Source organism: Condylura cristata, unplaced genomic scaffold, assembly GCF_000260355.1.
Source record: "Condylura cristata isolate star-nosed mole 26May11 unplaced genomic scaffold, ConCri1.0 scaffold00006, whole genome shotgun sequence".
Taxonomy (NCBI): Eukaryota; Metazoa; Chordata; class Mammalia; order Eulipotyphla; family Talpidae; genus Condylura; species Condylura cristata.
In genome coordinates this window covers 12,044,934-12,063,807 of record NW_004567107.1, presented here as the reverse complement: position 1 = coordinate 12,063,807, position 18,874 = coordinate 12,044,934, and the positions used below count along the sequence as shown (strand labels likewise).

Genomic DNA, 18,874 nt, shown 5'->3' with positions numbered 1-18,874 from the left:
AAAAAGGAGAAGAAAAAATATTGAAAGAAATAATGGCTGAAAAATTCCCAAATTTATTGAAAAATTCTAATCTACACATTCAGGCAGTTCAATGGATTCTAAGGAGGATACATGCAAAGAGAACCACAAAAGACACACTAGTAAAATACGGAGAAAGTGGCCCTCCCTGGTGGCGCAGCGGGTTAAAGCACTGCACTAAGAAGCTGAAACCACTTCTGCATGAGTTCGATTCCTGCCTGCCCCGGAGGAGAACACATGGTGTGGCAGACCTCTCCTGACCCGCCCGCTGCTCCCCTCAGCAGTGTACTTCGTCGATCTGCCTGTTCTGCTCCCCACTCTGTCTGGTGAAGTCTTTCACCACCCCTGAGTCTCTGGCCTGTACCCCAGTTCTGTATGCACAAATAAATAAATCTTTAAAAAAAATACAGAGAAAGTCAAAGGCAATTAAGACAACTTGAAAGCAGAAAAAAGACTTTTACCAGGGACTCCTCAGTAATATCAATACCTTTCTTTCAATCAGAAAAAAACAGAGATCAGAGAACAATACAACATTTCAAAAGTGCCCAAAGGGAGGGGGGTTACAGTTAAGTAAAAATTCATATCCAGCAAATATATCTTTCAAAAATAAAGACATTATCAGGTAAAATAAAATTGTATTTGTGTTTAGCAAGCATGTCTTATAAAAGTAGTAAATGAAGTTCTTTTGGTTAAAAGCAAGTGACCCCAAACAGTAATTTGAATCTACACAAAGAACACCTGTAACAATGATTATGTAGATATGAAAGATTATATAAATATATCATTCTTCCCTTTATTCTTTCATGTGACTTAAAAGATAATTTTCTATAACATATAGAGAAGTAATATGTTTGCCAATAATAACAGAAAGGAGATGGAGAGGAGAAAAATGCTAGGGGTAGAGGAAACAATTCCAGAGGGAAAGTCTATATCCCCATGATGAACAAATGAAGAGAACCAGAAATGTCAAAAGTAAAGATTAATATAAGAAAAGCTAGAAGCACATGATTGCTCTCCTTTATTCTTGTAGCCGGTAAAGGACATCTATGAAAGACACACAACCAATAACATACTTGATGGTGAAAGGCTTGCTGCTTTTCTCTTAAGGGCAGGAACAAGACAAAGATGTCGGTTCATGCCACTTACAAGAAACACTCTACTGAAAGTTCCAGCTAGGGTTGTTACAAAAGAAATAGAAAAGGAAGTCATATTAGAAAAGGAAAAGTCAAGCTATCTCTATTCACGGTTGACAGGAGCTTGTATATAGAGAAATCCTTAGAAATCTACAAAAAGCAGCGCAACTGGTAAACAAATTGAGCAACTGTATCTCTGAACCATTCTAATGAATGATAGCATCAAAATAATAAAAACAAAACTAATAAGCAAGTACGAAATGTATAATCTAACAACCGCAAAAAGCAATTGAAATAAAATTTAGAAGATCTAAATACGTAAGAAAACTTCTGATGTTCATGGGTCGGCCAACAAAATCATGAAGGCAACAGTATTTTCCAAATTGCTCTATAGATTGAGTGTAATCTCTATCAAAATCCAAGGTGGCGTCTCTATAGACATAACAAGTTGATTCTAAAATTCCATGTAATGTGCTACTTCCCAATTTGTGCCAGTTCTTGCTCTCTGACTCCTTATAGTTAACTTCCCACTTTCCTCTGTACTTTTTTCTCTCTTGGTCTTTCAACTTGTTGAAAAAGAAGTGACCCTTGTGTTCATACTTTGATCACAACACTCCTTTCTCCACTCACTTAATCTCACCATATCAACTATTCAGCAGTAAGCTCCCTATTGCCACAGGTCCAATTTTTCCCCAAGGGCAGTTTATGTTGGCATGACCTACCTCTGCAAGTGAAACCCAGTTAGGTTGGCTTAAAGTCACATTTCTATTAGACAGAACATAGTTCAAGTTCACAGATGGAAACTCTATCCATCAGCAGTTCACTTCCCATGGTTCATAAACATGAGGATACATATTTCTCTGCACTCCAACACACCATGACCCAGAAAACAAGAACAAGTTTTAAGATGGATTATATTGTGACTCTCATTTTCCCATGTGAAGAACAGTGCCATGAAAAACACTGAGCTCCATGCCTACCACTGCCTTCCGTGTAAAGAGAGACCAAGGTGCTTAAAGATGCTATAGATCAGCATCCAGCAAGATGCACCATATGCTGCCCCCCAGCACTGCCATATGGCTCTGAGTCTAATTTCAAACTCACTTTTCAGCACATTTAAAGGTGAACGATTTAGGTGGGAATGAGGGACCTCCATGGACATCACCCACCATGAGAGCCTTTAGAGTGGCCAGTCCTCTCGCATGCATTCCCCAGCTGGACTGCACTGAGCAGACACGCAGTTTCATGGATTGTGGAAATGGAGCAGATGCCTATTGGGAAGCACCAAGGCAGCTGGCCTGGGCTTCACTGTGCAGCCTGACTATGGTGTCCTAGCACCAGGACAGTGTGTGGAGCAAGTTCACCTCAGTTCCCAATGAGTGAGGAGTCTCTCTCTCTCTCTTTTTTTTTAGATGTATCATTTTTCAAGCTTCACATTGTACTTTACTGTAGTACCAATTAATTTTATTTAGTTTGGGGGAGCTGAGTTATGGGCAGTTTTCCCATATTTACTTTAAAAAATGCATTCTATGGGACCCTCCCTGGTGGTTAAAGCACAATATTAAGAAGCTTAAGCCACTTCCGCATGAGTTCGATTCCTGCCTGCCCTGGAGGAGATCCACATGGCGAGGCAGACTTCTCCTGACCCGCCCGCTGCTCCCCTCAGCAGTGTACTTCGTCGATCTACCTTCTCTGTCTCTGTGAATCCTCTCACCCTCCGCATCTCTGGCCTGTACTCCAGTTCTATATGAATAAATAAATCTTTAAAAAATGCATTCTATCAAGTCTTTACATTTATTTTCCCTCCTCTCCTTTCTTCCTTCATTCATTGACTTTCATTTCATGACAGGGTAAATAAGTACCATGCAGAGTGCATATGTGTGGAAAGCAAGGTTTCTCCTGGGGAGTTCCTCCCTTGGGGGAGGGGTAGGTATGGACTCTAACATGCCTTTCAATACAGGAAAGTATGCATAATGGCCAGGAAAATATTTCTAAGGAAATTCTGGGGAAATCAAGATCCCTTTGGAATGTGGAATGGGGTGTATGTGTGTGTAATTCTGGGGATCGGGACCTACAGGATACTGAAGAAGGAACCAAAAATGGCTGTGGAGACCAGCTCCCAGAAGGCTAGAGGCCTTAGAAGACATGTTTTTTTAAAGAACTATTTGTTTATGCATACAGATCTGGGGTATAGGCCAGAGGTGCAGGGGTGGTGAGAGAATTCACCAGAGACAGAGTGGGGAGAGAACAGGCCGACTGATGAAGTACACTGCAGAAGGGAGTAGTGGGTGGGTCAGGAAAGGTCTCCTGTGCCATGTGGGTCACCTCTGGGGTGGGGATCAAACTCATGTTGAAGTGGCTTTAGCTTCTAAGTGCTGTGCTTTAACCTGCTGTGCCACCAGAGAAGGCCCAGGAGACAAATCTTTTCTCCAAACACCTTAAGGTGTCACCTCTATAAAACCTGTGTATTAGACCCCATGAAACACAGTCTAGGAGGTCTTCTTGGAACCTTTTTCTAAGGCTTTATTTTGACTATGGTCTTCAATGAAGAAGAAAATCATTTGCTCCATACATATTTATTTTATTACTCTATACACCTAAGTTCTATATCTTGGTAATGGGGTCTAATTATTTTTATTCTGAAATAACCATACTTGTTTCTTCTTTTTCAGAGGTGGTGTGTACCTCTGTGTGTGTGTGTCTGTGTGCATGCATGTGTGTGCTGTTGCGTGGTGAGAGCTGGCCAAGGTGCTTGAAATCCAGGCAATACAAGGCCTGGGAAAGTTAATACCATGGCATGAGGTATTTTTGCATTTAGGAAGATCACTTTGATTGCAGGGTAAAGGATGGATGGAAAGTGTTGAAACATTGACAGTGAGTTTGGACCCTGGGAGACCTGTTAACAGTATCTGGGTCAAGGGTTTAAAGGTAATATTAAAAGAAATATAGGCTGACATTTTAGAATTGTTTTATAGGTAAAATCCCTAGGACTTTTGGAATGTTTTGTTTTAAAATATAAGTTTTATTATTCAAATGTGGAGAGACAGCAGATGGGGAGATAATTGTCTTGAAAAGGCAGTTACTCACAGTTCCTAAGAGAAGGGGTCACTCTACACCATGCAGAACCCCATGGGGAAGCACCAGGTTCCATAAAAAAAAACAGAAGGAATTATGGGAGACTAGTCACAGTTTCTGTGGGAAAGGGAAGGAAAGGCAGGTTAAGTAGGCTTAGGACTGGCTAATTTGAATAATTTCATTAGGCTCTAGGGTGCAATCTTTCTCTCATTCTCAGGTACCTGGATCTGTGAAGATTAGGTCAAAAAAATGTTGCCTCCTAGGGTAAAAGAGCCAGAAAAAGGCAGGGGATGGAGAGTATTGGCTTGGATCAGTCAGTTTATATATGAAAGGTGCCCTACAGGGCAAATCCTTTGCTATTGCTGAGAATTATCTAGTCCTGGGAGAAGCAGTCTATCCCCTGTCAGCAAAAGTTAGGTTGGTAGAGCATCAAGAATACAAAAAATAAGAAAATATAATTAAGCACATTAAAATAAGTGAGGAAGTTGATTGCCATCTTGGACAACTATGTGGAAGTAAAATGCTATTGTCTTCCCAGGGGACTCAACTTCATCAGGGGACCTATAACATGCAAGATACTGCTCAAAGGCCTTTACATAGAGTCCATCACAGGCTTCCTTACTGTCTAAATGTAAAGTGTTCTTATGAATTTTTTATGAGAAGAAATGATGTAATATGAAGATGTAATTATCATTTGTTTATGGAAAAAATGTATTAGCATTCCCTGACCCCTTAAATATGCTACCAAATTATGCACACACACATACACTAAAAAAACCTATAAAACCTAAAACAACACTAACATAAAATCCAAGAAGGAGAACAACGGACGTGACAAAGCCTTGGCCTACAAAGAGTGGCCCCCGGGAAGGCTTGCTGCATGGATGTTTGTAGCCAATGGAACACCTTCCTGCAGGGCAAATGCTGTGACTTCTGCTGTGAAAATGATTATCCTCTTTGGGTTTCTTCTGTTTAGTGAAAACAGCGACTAATGCAAGTTTTTTCCAAAGTATTATAAGGTGAACTTTTAAAAAGCAGGGGATATCTGTAATTTTCATGGCAAGGGGAATTATTTTTAGCTTCATTTCACAGCTGTGGTGAAGAGGTCTGTAAGAGTGTGCCCAGCCTCTCGCAGCCCCACACTGGCTTGGAGACCCACATGGAACACCTTGGTAGAACTATCTGGAACATGATACCAGTGATAATCCCATTTAAAACTGGTTCTTACTTAACAGAAACTGACATTGCATTTGCTCATCCCTGATACTGAGCTAAGCACTTTCCAAATACCAGTTTATTTAATCCCATGAAAATCACTTGAGTATGTATCATTATCCCCATTTTGTACATAATTTAAGAAACCATAGTGGTTATCAATTTATAGAATGTTCTGATGAACCATGTACTAGAGCAGGCAACTTTTATAAATTTACTGACTTCAATTAAGTAAGACATAGATGATTATCTCCATTTTTAAGACCAGAAAACTAAGATTTAGTAGTTTATGATATTTGGCTATTGTTCCATGACTTTCTTTTTCTGAGTTCCATAAATACAAGCCTCTGCTATAATATAACAACTTATTATTCCACTTTATAGACCAGCAATTCAGGTTCAACAATTTAAGTGGCTTGACTTTTGCCCCTTGGCCATAAGTCACCCAGGCTACATTTGAATTTTAGCATTTTAGGCTCTTCACACCAAGCTTTTCCCACATTTTAAACTTCATTTTATTGGGACTTTATTTTCAGTTACATAAATTTGAGTTTCTTCAACAGAATTCACATGAATGGAAAGTGCTATGGAGTGAATTATGTCCCCCCAAAACGGATATGTTTAAGTCCTTCACCCAGCCCCTCAGAATGGGTCTATATTTGGGAAAAGTGTCCTTAATAAAGAAAGTGACACAGATCTATAGGGAGGGTTGTATAACTCACATGCTATGTGACTGGTGTCACAGAAGAGGAAGAAACAAGGTACAGACCACAAGGGCCGTGTCAAAATACTGGGAGAACACAGTCACTTAAAACTCAAGGAGGGAGTCTCAGGAAAACCAGTCCTGCTACCAGCTTGGTCTTGGGCTACTAGCTTCCAGAACCGTGAGAACTAAAGTACAGTCTGTGGTAATTCATGATGCCAGCCCTAGCAAACAACGACAGAGAGAAAGTTTCCACTTCAGAAACAAAACTGGAAAGCTACCATCCTAGAGAGTTGCATAGGCAGTTTGACCAGTACCATTATTTCCCTAAATGTACTAACCCTGAGATCAGATGATTTCCTGGGATAAGAGCCAGCTTCCTCTTGCTGCTAGTCCAGCCCCTAGTCTGTGGATATTTTCTTCTTTTAACTTCCCCTTCTGTGACGGGGGTGGGGGGGGTAACTATTAAAGAAACAAAAGTCCAGAATGCTAAGGTTGACGCTTTCACTTCCTCTTGTCCGTTAACCCAGCACTGTTTTGAATACAGTAATTGAGTGGGTATGGACTTAGGGAAGGAGTGAACAGTGCCACAAGAGGATGCTGCCCTGTCATATGGGGATAGCAGGTAGCTGGCACCTGTGTCATGCTGGCCACATCTCTTAAGAGAAGATGCCAGCATGATGGCTCCCATGCGCTTGGCTGGGACCCTGATCATCCTAGCCATGACTTTCCTTTCTTGCCTGAGACCCGAGAGCTGGGACCCTTGTGTGCAGGTATGTGGTTGGAGTCAGCTCACCTTGTGTGAGCTTCACTTTGCTTCTGAAAATCTGCTTTGTGCCCAGAACTTCCCACTGTGGGCCCTGACTAGTTTCATTTATGAAAGGGAGTCAAGTACTATCTTAAAGGCTTCAGAAGTCATAGGGACCAAAACAATTCATGGTTTTAGGACACGAATAGGTGGTTTATGGGGTTTTCTCCTACTTAAGACTTTGCTAATAAGGTCTTAATATCAGGTAGACAGACCCGCTTAAAGTCACTGTTTGACTTCTTGGCTGTGTGACCTTGATGATGTTATTAAACATAGTCTCACAGCTATGGAGAAATTATAATAACCTCTACTTTAACAGAAAGTTGTAAGATGGCTGCTTGCTGTCATTCCTTTATGCCTGAGGTTTACAAACTCATTTTCTAGTTGTCACTTTGTCCCCTTTCTATTTCAGGACAAGGTTTTATTGTTTGTTTGTTTTTTTATTCTTAATGGAAATATTTTTTAAGTAGGCTTCAGACTTCTGAATCCAGTCGTACAGCTTTGTCCTAAAAATGAAAAGGAGAGACTGGAAAAGAAAAGGGGATCAGAGAAAAAAGGTGAAACAACAGAAAGATTTAAAAAAGAGAGCAAGAGAAAATGAAAAAAGAGTGAGACAGGAAATGTCAGCTAAAGCAATGTTCTCTTCTTTGGAAAACACCAACCAGCGAATTGGTAATTCTTCATGATGGAGCTGTTGTTTTTCTCCTGCACAACTACAGAGTTGCTCTAGAAACCCATGCTAGGAGTAAACAGCCAGGACAATGCTCTCAGACTGGGGGTGTGCAGGGCCAGAAACTCAAGGAAGGCACAGTTAGCCAAGGTCCAAAAATTGAGAACCTGGAGGGAAATAGTCACTTTAACAGGTAACAAACATTTGTTATCACAAAGTCCTCCCTTCCCGTAGTGCTCTGCACACACCCCATTCCTGGTCTTCTTTTCTGTAGCCCACAGGCTATTAAGGAAATGGGGATAGATCCTCCAACTGGGTCACTTTGGATATAATCACATTCACCCTGGTTCCTCCCTTTCCTCTCCCCCACATTGTCTGTCTCTAAAGCTTGTCCACCCCACTCTCATCCTCCAGTACCTCCCTAGGGCAGGTACTCAGTCCCTCTGGTCTTGACTCTTGGACAGTAACTGGCCTCTTTGCTTCAAGCCTTTCCTTAAATCCACTCTGCATTATTTTGCTTGTGGTTTATGTTTTGTTGTTTTCCTTAGATTGGGTTCTGACAAATTAGTCTCCTTGAGAATATATCACAACTTTCCATGGCTGTTAGGGTGGTTTCCTACTACTGTTAAAGTGGATTTCCGGGAGCTAGAATGCTTCCGCCCTAGATCAGGGCTATCAAGAATAATGCCATGTGGGCCACATATGATTTACAATAACACATTAAAAATTAATTACATTTTTATTTAGCTGAATTTTAACTAACTAAATTTAAAATGTAATTTGAAATTTCCCAGTGATTATAATAAAGGAGAAAGAGCTGAATTTACTTGTAATGAGATTGTAACCTAATATATTCAAGATATTATCTCAAAATGTAACATATATTAAATTATTAATAAGACGGTTTGGAGGTTTCCTTTGGCACTGTCTTTGAGATTTAGTATCTATTTTTATATATGTCTCAGTTTAAACATTTCTCAAGCTTAATAGCCATGTGTGGCTAGTGGCTGTCACACTGGAAATGCGTATTTTCAACTCTTAATCCCTTTTTGCAGTCTGATTTCTCCACACATGTCTCCTCCTTCAGTAAGTATTCCTGACTCGCTTATGAAGAGGTCTCCACACACAATATTTGCCTCTAATCCTCTTATGGATTTTTAGTGGTAGTAGTAGTAGTAGTACCTCCCTATATTTTTTCCACTTATTTTTTAATGATGCTTTTTTCTCCTGTGGCACCCCCCCCACACCTTAAATGATATCTATAAGAGAGAACCAAATTATTGCCGGTTCTGCTTTCCAATTGCCTAGCACATAGTGACAAATTGATTCATCTATGCTGAATGACTAAAACTAGTGCCACATGAGAAAGTGTATGACTCTTGATTTGGCTCTGATTTCTCCTCTGGCTCCTGTTTCACTGCTACTATGTTCCACCTAACCTGAATTGTCCATCTCTTCCTTTTACTGTTCTCTCCCTGGCTTACCAGGTCTTCAAACCTTACGCATCATTCAAGACCCTCTTTGAAGTCTTTCTCGAAAACCTTACATAATCCTTAGACACAGAATCGATTGCCATTTTTACTGAGCCAGAAGGAATATTTTCTCCAAGCCTGGCTTATGGCACTTTTCAGAAAAGAGTTGTGCTCCTTCCTAATACCTTAGTCTAGAATGTGAACTCACTGAAATTTGGAGTCATATCACATCTGTCCCTGTCCACAGCACTTCGCAGAGTAGGTCTACAATTTGGATTTCAACAACCATCCATTCAGTCAGTCATTCAACAAATATTTTTTTGAGCATCAACCACTTGCTGGGCACCATTTTAAGCACAAAAGGCATAGAAAAGGGAAGACCTTAGGTTTATAAAAGAGCTGCACAATGCCTATGGACCAATCATCTGAACAGCATAATGTTAGATGGTGAGATATCTGTGAAGAGTAAAGAGGCAGAGGCAGAGGGATAAGCTTCTGGGACCACCCTCTTAGATGGCATGATTGGTGAGGTTCCTAGTAAGGGCAACATTTAAGCAGACATGCAAATGAAGTGAGTAGCTGCCATATGATCTCTGGGCCTTCGTGCCTATTATTTCATCTTTCTGAACTACTCTTCATTAAAAGTTTTATTTGGAGATTTAACTATATAACCTAATGAGTATAGGGACATAAAATTGGAAATTAGTAATAGCTAATAATAAAAATACTAATATTTACTGATCAGATACACTGAAGTTAACTCTGAAAGAATGTCTTTAAACTATCTTTACCTAATCAAATTTAATCCTTTTAACAGAACCTATGGTTTTTTAACAACAGAAAATAAAATTCAGCTGGTTTATGCAAGAAATTTAATGAGGAAATCAGAATAGAAAAAATAATGGGTGGTTGGAGAACAAGACTTACAAAAAATTGGGGATGGGATGCTAGAAACCAGCACTGTAAGTAAGGAAGTAGAAAGTCTTTATCTCACTTGCTAGGTTCCACAACTGAAATCTATGTGTTCTGAAAAAATTTTCCCACTTCTGTATTATCTGCTCAAATGTTAATGAACCAAGGTTGAGAAAATGCATTACACAAAAATTGGGTGGTGACGAAAGGAGCTGTGGATATCCTGACTGGCAACCTCCCCAAGGCTGGATACATATGTGTGTGTGTGTGTGCACGGGGAAGGGGTAGTAATTTAGAAATGACATCAACACAAAAATTGCCTTTACTTCAAGTCATACTTATCGTGAAACCCAGAGCTTCTAGGCTCCAAAGGTTCAGCTCTCTATTACTTAATTCTATTGTTTCTTACAAAATGATGCTATTGCACAGTAGAGCACTGGGTACATAGTAGATACTCTACCCTTCTTTAGAACCAGTGTCTCATAAGTATGGTGTGAGAGGATAAATGTGGATGTATGTATGTATGTATGTATGTATGTATGTATGGATGGATGGATGGATGGATGGATGAGAAATGTGTGCATGCATAAAAGAAGATGGATTGGCACTTTCACTTGTAAAAGAGTCCTCCAGACCTGGCCTAAGGGGAGTTGCAACAGTACTCTGTTGAAGTACATTAAGTAAGACACTGTATTGAATGTATTTTCACTATAGGTGGTTCCTAATGTTACTTACCAATGCATGGACTTGAATCTCCACAAAGTCCCTGACAACATTCCCATATCAACCAAAGAACTGGACCTGAGCTTTAACCCCCTGAAGCATTTAGGAGGACGTAGCTTCTCCAACTACTCAGAACTACAGGTGCTGGATTTATCCAGGTAATGAAAGAGCTTTTACATACTGTACAAGGTGAGCTTTTCATTGCTGTACCATTCCAAGGTTGAGCCAGAAAGTCTACTTTATAAGTTGTCAACTTTATTCATTCATGTATTGATTTACTTATTCAATAGGTGCCTTGAATGCTGGCATCATTGGGCAAGCTACTTCCCATCCACTGGTCTCAGAAATAAGCAACTGGTCAAGAGATAGTTTTTAAAGACAATTATATTTTTGGATTTTCTTTAAGTCAGGGTAAAAAATTGACTTAAATTCTTTCACTGACACATGTTTACTGGACCCTTGCTAATGTTGAACACTCTGAAAGAAAGTAAGAATATATTGATATATATCAAACCACCCCAGCTATTAAGCAGGGCATATTCACTTGAAAAGATTAATATAATAAAATCAGGAGCATGGTACTGGGCACATAGTAGACATTCAATAAATGTTACCTGATTTTGATTGTGGATTTTACACCCAAGATAATGTAACATGTAGCAGTAGGTGATAAACTATGTGTAAATCAGGGTCAATATATTGTGTGGTTCACAAGAAAGGCCGTCTCTTCAGTGGTAGGGCAAGACAGGCTTCAAAAATCTAGTGGGGCTCAAATAATACTGGAATATTGAAAGTGGGGTAGAGGACAGGAAATTAGGAGCTAAAGTAAATCGAAGAGACGATTGCAAGATCAAAGGCAAAAACATCTGCTGTGAGAAGAAACAGTAGCTAAGGTTTTCTGGTATTGAGATGAAATTATCCTCATTATTTTGGGGGGAAAGTACAGAATTCTGAGACCATTTTTTGTCTTCAGGGACCTTATTAAAGAATTATTAGATAATGATCTCCATTCTTTATACCACTTAGTGAGAAACTAGAGCAATATTTTATATATAGATTTTCACTGGGGAAACTTAGTAAGAACTAAGTGTATCATAAGAAAATCCTCTTCAGAGTAGATATTTCTATAGAAGAATGAACAACTAATATTTTATGTTCTAACATGAATCGTTGTAGTATATATCCAAGAGGGAAATGGAGCATTTTAAAGACAGAACCTCAATCCCATGCAGCTCAGAAGATCTTCGGGAGGTCCTTTTGCAGCTTATAGTCATGTTGCTTGAGTTATTTCCCCTATCTGAGTCTCAGTGTCCATCTGTGAGACAGAATGATGAAACTTACTCTGCAGGATTAAATGTGATAATGACCATTAACATGACACACACACACACACACACACACACACACACACACAGTGGTGGTTCCGAAGCTTGAAATGAGGGGCTCTTTCCCTCCCCCATCCCTCATTTCCATATCAGAAAAAAAAATAAAATGCACAATGAGGCTTTATTTCATGGGGAGAAGACTTCAAAATACATGCCAATAATGGACAATTAGAGCTTTTCAGTGGAGATACTCACACCCCAAGCTGGAAAGGGATTAAAAAGCCCCACGTGGTTGATCAGGGCTTAGACTTGCAACCTCTAGTTCCCCTTGTATGTTCTTTGCAAAGATTGGCTTCTGGATGGAAGGGTGTGAGGGATCCTCTAGGGCCAGGGCTTGGTCCGAATCATTTAAGCTATATTTCATAAGTATAAAATAGTATTATTGCAGCATTTCATGCACTGGACTTTGGTGATGGCACATGGGTAAGTTAGTGATGGGAAGCACAAGGGGATTACAACTGAGATGGGAAAATGCACAAAATGATGAAAAAATAAACTATTGAAAAGAGAAAAAAATAGTATTATTACAGCATTTCATTAGTTTCAAAATTTCAGTTTTTGAGTAAGAATTTCATCAGGAAAGGTACTGAGGTAGACAGATCAGCCTTCCTCCCTTTAAAAACAAAAAGTAGTTTCTTACTAAACGGTTGTTTCGTTCCTGTTAGTTATCCTGGTAACCAGTCCCCCTCATAGGTTTTCCAAACTGTACTTTAGTTAGCATAACCAGAGACACCTTTAACACTCTCAACACTTTAGAAATTTTCAGGGGAGTTGTGTGTAAATCAGGAACGGTGGATTAATATCCAATGAGAAATATTTTGGTTATATCAATGATGATACAGATATTTGCTATAAATCACTCTACCATGATAACTAACTTTCAAATATTAAAAATTATTCTACCATGATAACTAACTTTCAAATATCTATCTATCATATATGGAGGCCTTTTCATAAATACTCAGAGTATCTGTGACCCATTTGTGTATTGTTTTCATCTTCGAAATGGTAATTCTCCAGTCATTTATCATGCCCAACAACTAACTTCTCTGTATCATCTCTACTAACAGGATGTATAATTACAATTACTTGTTAAAAGAAAATGACTAAAGTTGATTCAAGACTGTCATCTACTCTAGCAGTCTTAGTCTTCCTATGCCCCGATCCTGAGTTGGCTTCCTTTTAATGGAGGTGCGCCCTCTGCTTAGAATGTTACCTAGTGTGAAGAGTGTGATAAAGAATACTGAACCTGTAGATCTTCATATTGCTTATGTCATCTCATGGGACTCAGGCCTCTCTTGGTCTCTTTGCCTATATTCAGTCACCATATGGTATGTCACATCTGTATGAAAACTGTGTTTATTCAGTAGAAAGATTTATCATCTACATCTTTTTTGCCTGTAGGTGTGAAATTCAAATGATTGAAGATGATGCATTTCATGGCCTAAACCAACTCTCTACCTTGCTATTGACGGGAAACCCTATCCAAAGATTAGGCATGAGAGCCTTTTCTGGACTATTAAATTTACAGAAGCTGGTAGCGGTGGAGATCACTTTGGCATCTCTAGAGGACTTTCCCATTGGACATGTCAAAACCTTGAAAGAGCTTAATGTGGCTCACAATTTCATTCACTCCTTCAAGTTACCTGACTATTTTTCTAACCTACACAACCTGGAATACTTGGACCTTTCCAATAATAAGATACAAAATATTTATCAGAGAGACTTGCAGGTTCTGTACCAAAGGCCCCTAACCGGACTTTCCTTAGATTTATCCATGAACCCTTTAGACTTTATCCAACCAGGAGCCTTTAAGGAAATTAAGCTTCATCAACTGACCTTGAGAAGCAATTTTAATAGTACAGATATAATGAAAACTTGCATTCAAGGTCTGGCAGGTTTAAAAATTGATCGGTTGGTTTTGGGAGAATTTAAAAATGAAAGGGAATTAGAAAGTTTCAACACATCTGCACTAGATGGGCTATGTGATGTGACCATTGGGGAATTTCAGATCACACTTTTCCACAAGTTCTCAGAGGAAACTACTGACTTTTTAAATTGTTTGGCAAATATTTCTGGGATTTCTCTGGTAAGTCTAAATTTAAGTAAGTTATCAGAACTTACTGGTTACTTAAGATGGCAATACTTAGAATTGGTTAAATGTAGATTTGAGAAATTTCCTATATTGATGCTCAAGTCTCTCAGAAAATTGGTTTTCACTGACAACAAAGGTGTGAACATTCTTCCTGAACTTGAGCTACCAAACCTGGAATTCTTAGATCTCAGTAATAATGAACTGACTTTTAATCACTGCTGTTCTCAGACTTATTTAGGGACAAGCAGACTAAAGTATTTAAATCTGAGCTTCAATGCTGTGATTACTATGACCTCAAACTTCTTGGGCTTAGAGCAACTAGAACATCTTGATTTCCACGGTTCCACCTTGAAACAAGTCAATGATTTTTCAGTATTCTTGTCACTCAAAAATCTTATTTACCTTGACATATCCTATACTAATACTCAAATTACTTTCGATGGCATCTTTGCTGGCCTCGACAAACTCCAAGTCTTAAAAATGGCCGGCAATACTTTTCAAGGTGACATGCTTCGAAACATATTTACAGGGCTGGTGAACTTGACCTCCTTGGACCTCTCTCACTGTAAACTGAAACAGGTGTCCCGGAAAGCATTTGACCCCATCTCCAGACTTCAGGTGCTTAATATGAGTCACAACAATCTCTTGTTTTTGGATGTACTTCTTTATGAACCTCTTCTCAACCTCCAGGTTCTGGATTACAGTTTTAATGGCATGATGGCCCCTCAGGAAGAACTACACCATCTTCCAAGGAGTTTAGTTTCTTTAAATCTTACTAACAATTCCTTTGCTTGTGTTTGTGAATACCAGAGTTTCCTGCAGTGGGCCAAGGACCATAAACAGCTCTTGGTGGCAGCTGAACAAATGGTGTGTGGCACCCCTGACAACATGAAGTATGTGCCTGTACTGAGTTTCAGGAATGCCACCTGTCAGATGAACAGGATTGTCATCACTGTGTCGGTGCTTGCTGTGCTCATGGTGTCTACGGTGGTAATTCTGTACTATAAGTTCTATTTTCATCTGATGCTCCTTGTGGGTTGCAAAAAGTATGGCAGAGGCGAAAGCACCTATGATGCCTTTGTTATCTACTCCAGCCAGGATGAGGACTGGGTGAGGAATGAGTTGGTGAAAAATCTGGAGGAGGGGGTGCCTCCCTTTCGGCTGTGCCTTCACTACAGAGACTTTATTCCTGGTGTGGCCATTGCCGCCAACATCATCCAGGAAGGTTTCCACAGAAGCCGCAAGGTTATTGTGGTCGTGTCCCAGCACTTCATCCAGAGCCGATGGTGCATCTTTGAGTATGAAATTGCCCAGACCTGGCAGTTTCTGAGCAGCCATGCGGGCATCATCTTCATCGTCCTGCAGAAGTTGGAGAAATCTCTGCTGCGGCAGCAGGTCGAGCTGTATCGCCTTCTAAGCAGGAACACCTACCTCGAGTGGGAGGACAGTGTTCTGGGCCGGCACATCTTCTGGAGACGCCTCAGAAAATCCCTGCTGGATGGTAAGCCCTGGAGTCCAGAAGGAGAGGAAGATGAAGAAAGCAGCCAGCATGAAGCCACAACCACCACCTGAGGAGGACAATCTCCGGAGGTGTTTCTCGCCCACAGGGGCCTTTGCTTGTTCAGTTCACAATAGTAAATGCTGCAAGGTCTGAGCCTGCTGAGGGGGCAGGTGATTCCACAGTGTTCTCATTGAGCTCATCAGAGAGAGAGAATAAAGACTGCTAGAACAGAGACCCTCTGGGTGGATGTTTGAGCCAACTCAGTCAAATGGCTATGACAGGGAAAGTCCACTCAACGCTTACCCCATCGAACTGTATTAGAACAAAAAGACACCTTCACTCCCAGTCCCAGGAGACTAGGAAAGGACATCACTACCTTAAGTATTTTGAGGAATAAGTATATCATACCTTATGTTTTTAGCTATCTTCAAACAAAGCAGTTTTAGAAGTTTCAACTGAACGAGGTGCTTAGTAACTTTTACCTTTCTGTTAAGTACACTTTATAGTCTATCTGATGATCTGGAAGACTCCTGATACTTGTCCCCCTCTACTTTAATTTCTTCTAATCAATTTCCTTATAAAGGTCAAAAATTTTATAACTAATTCCTAAGGAAACCTGGTTCACACATATTTATACACGCATGGGTCAGTTTGTAGCAGGTTCTACTTATCAATTAATGACTCCTAATATAGTTGTTTTTAGAAATTCAGTTCTTGTTTTTCATGTCTCTTCTATCAACCCTTATCATAAATAAGGCTGGAAATATCCATATTCAAGTACTATCATTCAGACAAATATGTAAAATATACTGTCACTTTGTCACTTGATGTCATTCTAAAGTTATTACCTCCTAAGTTATGACTTTCATGAAGGTAGCATTAAAATAATTTGATTGAAAGTGGCTCCTATCATAATAGAGGGAGACAAATTTAATGTCCTGGTTTCATAATAAGCAACTCTGGCTATAGGTAGGGCAAGAGGGGGAACTCAGAGGGCAGCTGCTCTTCATCATCCCAGAGAAACAGGCTGAAACAGCTGGGGTGACCACAGGACTGGGGAGCCAAGGAGAATGGCTTGATGGAAAACTGAATCCCTCATGGGCTGTGAAATGATTTGAGGTGGGTAGTTTCCCTGGTGCTTGCTGCTGGGTCTCATTCCATGACCACACTGAGGAAAGAGGAGCTGTTACCATTAAGAATGTATTGTCCCCGAGGTTAATGTCAGTTATGGTAAAGAGACTTCTCAGAAAAACACTCTTACCCAACTTCCTCCAAAGTTTGTATTCAAAGAAATGTAGGCAGTGAGGAAAGCTAGAAACCACGGTTATAAGAAACTGGAAATTTGGCTGCAATCAGGAGTGTGCTTTGTGACTGTGTGTTCCAGAGTGTTTTTTTTTGTGTGTGTGTAAGAATGTTCAGAGTTCATGAACATGCCTTACATCTTTGGTGCTTTGTTGAAAATGGATATATACACTTGTACACATACCTCTAGTGTTTGTGCATATGTGTGTGCTAGCGAGAACATGTGTGCCTGTGCACCATGCATGCATGGAAGGCAGCAATCATATTGCAAGTGGAGTTTGCACATTGGGTAGGTCTATAGCTGTTAGAGACAGGCTCTCAATTTGTGTTTGCACATGATTGCTTACATCCAAATATCTGTGCTAGATTCTGAATATGCTTAAAGGAATATGTTTCTTTAATATAGTAAAGTATGTATGTCTTTATATTTAAGTATGCATTCCTTGAATTAATTCAAGGAAATAAGCAAGATTCCAGGAGTGAATACAACCAGAATACAACTGGAGTGTTTTCTGTATACAGAACTGACACTGAACTCCTTCCCAACAGTTCCCTCTCCCAGATGATATTTGGAAAATTACAGGTAAGTTGGACATGAAAGGAAAAAAATGACAGAAACAGAAAGGGGAGAGAGAAAAAAAACAAGCTAGTGTGAGCCTCTTTGCAGCTATTTAAATCCTCTGGGTTAAAGAAGATTAAGGGTAGACTATTAGAAGGTCTTAAATGTTCAGATACTCAACAATTTGGGACATACTCATGCAATCATAACCACATTTGAATCTCATATCCTGGTTAGGTGGTAGATTAAGAATTAATTTCCACATTTTACTTGCATGAAATCTTAAGTTCAAAGAAGAAAATTTATTGTCATTAGGCAACAGATTAACCAAGTGGCAGAACTCTAGATCCTCAGGTCTGCTCAGCCTACTATACCTCATTGTTTCATCCTTAAAGATGGCAAAACAAGAAGTGAAGCCTCCGAGTTCTCTATAAATAAGTATATATATATATATATATATATATATATATATATATATGTATGTATGTATGTATGTATGTATGTATGTATTTACATGTCATATGTGTGTGTATGTCATAATTTGGGTGAAAAAAATAAAGGGATTTGTTCATAACACATTCCTTTCCATTAAGGACATGAAGGCACTTCAAACAATATGTACATGGACAATAAGATTAACCCTTTAGAAAAAAAAAAAAAAAGATTAACCCTTTAGATCTAGAAAATGAGATAAAATAAATTAGAATTGGAGAATTGGAGCCAGAGAAGAACAAATAGAGAAAAGAAAGACATTAAATAATCTTTAGCATAGTATCTTTCCAGCCTGATGTCCTAACTAGAGACAGAATCCTCTGACCTTTGGATAATGTGATTTGGGGGAAGCCAAACTCTTCATTTAACATCTGTGTCTCAGTTATCTGAGTCTAGTTAAACTCAAAGATAAAATGAGTGTAGAATATTCCTTGGTAAGACTGTTGTGTTAAAAATAATACATGTTTGATGCAAGGGTGATTTGGGGGGTTTATTACTCCTCTGGGACTTTCTAAGTAAGTACAGGGAGAGACAATGTGTGATTTTCTCAATTATATTTTAGCAATTGTTTTCCCAGGCCCCTGGGATCATGGGAGGACAGTCATTATAATCAGGCAGCTTCCTTCTGACTTAGCCTTTGCTCAGAATTGTCTGAATCCCAACTTTCTGTGGACTCTATAACCTTTCTAGAAATCACCATCAAGTTCCTGGAGGGTGTCATGTGAACTCACAAGACCTTTTCACAAGAATGGCTGAGAATTCTGTGAGGGCTGAAAAGATAACACATCTGTCACCAGCCTCCTCCAAAGCG

The 18,874-nt window shown here is 39.5% G+C and overlaps 1 protein-coding gene across 1 annotated transcript; it reads left to right on the top strand.

Annotated features, from left to right (window-relative positions):
* Nucleotides 1-6,821: 6,821 nt before the first annotated feature.
* Nucleotides 6,822-16,303, top strand: TLR4 (toll-like receptor 4). Its single transcript, XM_004677395.2, has 3 exons — nt 6,822-6,917; nt 10,721-10,887; nt 13,519-16,303. Exons 1-3 carry the CDS (start codon nt 6,822-6,824, stop codon nt 15,779-15,781), a joined length of 2,526 nt encoding a protein of 841 aa, XP_004677452.1. The 3' UTR covers nt 15,782-16,303.
* The last annotated feature ends 2,571 nt before the right edge of the window (nt 16,304-18,874 follow it).